This window comes from Limulus polyphemus, unplaced genomic scaffold (assembly GCF_000517525.1).
Source record: "Limulus polyphemus unplaced genomic scaffold, Limulus_polyphemus-2.1.2 Scaffold639, whole genome shotgun sequence".
NCBI lineage: Eukaryota > Metazoa > Arthropoda > Merostomata > Xiphosura > Limulidae > Limulus > Limulus polyphemus.
The window spans coordinates 142522-146348 of NW_013666249.1; the positions used below are offsets into that span (position 1 = coordinate 142522).

General features: G+C 34.9%; 1 protein-coding gene across 1 annotated transcript in view; it reads left to right on the forward strand.

The window, feature by feature from the left end:
* The first annotated feature begins 596 nt into the window (after positions 1–596).
* Positions 597–3827, forward strand: part of LOC106459626 (EF-hand domain-containing protein D2 homolog) — a 10486-nt gene continuing 7255 nt past the window's right edge. Inside the window, exon 1 of the mRNA XM_013919259.2 lies at positions 597–948. Within this exon, the coding sequence (XP_013774713.1) occupies positions 794–948 (155 nt within the window). The 5' untranslated portion in view covers positions 597–793. The remainder of the gene's footprint in view (positions 949–3827) is intronic.

Sequence of the window (3827 nt, forward strand, 5' to 3'; positions counted from 1 at the left end):
ACAGCCGCGGCCATTGAGGATTCCTTCTCGTCTTTTTTAGTGATGTATTGTGACTTTCATAATGGAACAAGTTTAACCACAATTAAAAATCTGAGGAGTCACATCATAGCATTTAAAAATATTAACTGGTATTTCAAACAGTATAAACTTTAAAAGATAATTCTAGACAACATTTTGTCAAATTATCTAATGCTGTTGCCTCCCGTTAGCAAACATGCTCGCTCTTTCAGCCGTGGGGGCGTTATAATGTGACGGTCAATCCCAAGATTCGTTGGTAAAAGATTAGCCCAAGAGTTGGCGGTGGGTGGTGATGACTAGCTGCCTTCCCTCTAGTCTTACACTGCTAAATTAGGGACGGCTAGCGCAGATAGCCCTCGTGTAGCTTTGCGCGAAATTCAAAACAAGTAAACAAGCCTCCCATTAGTAAACGCATAATAACAGGCCTATCAGTATTCGGAACTACTAAGAGCACGTGATATTACGAGCATGTAATTAAAATATATTTCTCAATTTGGGTTGCGTTCTTCGCGCCCCAAGCTAAGTTTCCTTGAACTTGCGCGCACGTCCCGTTACAGCAGTATAAAACTATTATAAGAAGCTGGTGGCCTACAGTACTCGTTGGTTTGTCGAGGAGAAGAACTCGTGCAGGTTCTGTACCATTTATTTAAACTTTAAAGATTGAACAGTATAACAACCACGGAGAGCCGTATCGCGAGGTTTGGAATTCAGGATATAACGTAAACGAACTTTGAGATTTTGGTAATTGAATTGATGATATTTCGTGTCGTTTGATATGGCGGAGCCTGAATTAGCTAAGAAGTTAGCCCGTCGTCAGGTTATTAACAGCTCGGAAATTGTCTGTTCGATTAACCAAACCTTCAACCCTTATACGGAGTTTCCCGATTTTTCGAGAAAGGAAATAAAAGAATATGAAAAAATGTTTAAAATGTAAGTAACGACTTGTATTTTCATTCGTTATACAGAAAAATAAAGTAAAATTCGATTATTAACGTGCTTGAAAGTTGTTGTGAAGCCAAAATTTTACCAAAAAGAAAACTCTGGTGTACATTAAGTGTCATAAAATTAAAAATGTGTTAATTATTATTTATGTGAGAATGTTCTGTTTGTGGGTTGATTACGAATTTGGAATTGTCTTTGATTTGGTGTACACTTGTCGGACCCCATGTTTGGCCTTGTGATTCCCAGTGCTAATCTTTCAAAAAAAAAAAATTAAAAGCTATAAATATGATAAGAAAAATTAAAATAAATAGCAAAACTTTTATCTTTAGTTTTTTTAATTCCTACCATTGCTCTATGGTTTTGAAAACACAAAATGTATTAATTGTATCAAATGAATTTATTAACTTTCCACTTTCTGTTTCCGAATGTGGGTGGGGGGGGATCTGAATAAAATGGGCTTCGTTACTATAATTACAAGACTCTGATAAAGTGCTGACTTTGTAAACCTGGGGGGGGGGGGGTAGCGTTGATGAAGCTTAAGGTCCAGGAAAAAAATAAATAAATAAAAAGGGTAAATTTAAAAACATCTGCTTCTAAAGACACATACGTACACTGACTGGAGTTGTCGAATTTCCGTACAGTGTTTACAATTACTGTGATTTAGAAGAGCATTGAAAAAAAAAACAGTTTCCTAACCAGCGGGCTATGCTAATTTTCACACCTGACCGCGAGAAGCTTTAAAGTTTACAATTGACATTATATTCACGATCATGGGTATCCATTCGAAACGTGCAAGCTTTTTCAAAACCTTAATATATCGTAAAATAAACATAATGGTAATATTGTTAGATATATATATCAAACTTTGTTTTCGTTTGAAGTGAAAGTCTCATGAATCTTTGTGGGCCACAGCAGGCAACAATATAATCGAATGTAGGTCCTCAATTTAAAAAAAATGTTAATTGGAAGGAACTATTTAACTGGAATTGGGAAAACGATTGGCAATAAAGTTCCCAGGGGGGGGGGGAGAAGAGGTGAAATATATACATCTAAAACTATTATGTGCTTTAATATTACTATTAGTAACTTGACCATTCTGAAAATGAAAACCTGCTACTTTGATTTCATTATAATAGTCCTGAGTAAATATAAAAGTTGTAAACATGGTAACTACATAGTCTAGCTCCTATACGTCTATTAGTGTTACATCAATGACATTCCTTTTTGTTTTCAAGTTTCTAAGTTTGAATAAAAATTCAAATTGGCTTTGATATTTTGTTTCTAATTTCGATTTGTTTATGCGCCTCCTACAGTGTAAATTATATCTGTAAATGAAATGTAAAATAATAGGAAATTCTACCAATTTGAATATTTATGGTAATCTTCTGTTTCTGTCACTATTTTGTACAAAGCTTTTTTTTACAATAATGAAGGTCGATTGATCATTGGAAATGTCTTCTCTTGTGAATGATTCAAAGTTGTTATGAAGATAAAACCTCTAGTATAAAACTACGTGACCATTTGAAGTAAGTTGCTTCTTTGCTGTTGAAATGTCTTCATTACATTACACATACTTCCATTATGTTCTTATTTTACTATACATAGTGTTCATGGAAGTAACGTGTGGTTTTGTTACTAAACTATGCTAGAGAAATTCCAACTGACCAAAAATATAGCTAAGTACATTTTTCTGCTTATAAAGATTAGATTGCATTGTTTCATCAATTTGGTACTTTTGCTTGTAACGATATTGTTTAGTTATAGTCCCAATAATATCTCGCGAGATCTCGCCAGCATAGGCGATTTAGGTTAAGCCTAAATTCATACATTAAGTTCCACAATGAGAAACAATCTTTATAACGAAAGTATATTTAAAAGAAAAAATAAACTCAAAGTTGGACAGGGGGGTGGGGGAGTACCTACCACACAAAATTGGTTGATAACATGGCTGTTATATCTTAAATGATGGTGAGACGTAATAAAGTTATTGAGTACTACATAAACCGGAGGACTGTCTTAAGGGACCAGAACGAAGGTATTTTTAACATTTTGTTTATTAAACATTCGTATATATTTCTATGATCATATGTGTGTCCTACGTCAGACTTCATTTACTAGACTGGTAGTTGGATATAGAAGATGCTGGAAGAGTAAAAAATGTAAAATACTTATTGTTACATTTTACTCTCGTGTTCCTATAATGAAGACCATTTAGAACTAATGTGTTGCATAAGTGTCACGTTCAGGTATCTAATTAGGCAAACCGCGTATATACAGCTAAGCTAACCAGTAATTACTGCAAACAAACTATACTTTTATCTAGCTTAAAAATCTATAATGTATATTTTGAAATAAGCAGGTACGGAGGCTCGGAAAATGTTTTAAATGAAATATGTTGTTGTTTTTTTCCGCTGGAAGAAGGGACGGCGGATCTCGGTTGAGCAATATTTCCAACACTTTGGCTGTAACCCCTTTTTAGAAACTCTGCATGACTATTATAATACACACAAAACTAGTTTCATGTATATCCAACACAGTACAAAGTAGATACGAATAGCAATATTTCTTTATTATTTCTTCTTCGTTCGTTTCGTGTGGCTGACACCAAACAAGTGTCTCGAGATTCTTTTCAGCAAGGTGTGAAAGTAGGTCGCGCTGAAACTTGCCAGCAAAAAAAAATTGTAAACACAACTCAACTGAATAGTGAATATTTTTGTTTGATCCTCAAAGCAGTAAGTAGGCCCGAGGGGTAGGTTCATGTGATTAAAACTTTTGTTAGTCACTTGTCTTCGTCCCCGTCCCACCAAATATGCTCGCCCGTTCAGCTGTGGGGGCGTTATAACGTGACGATCAATCTCACTATTCGT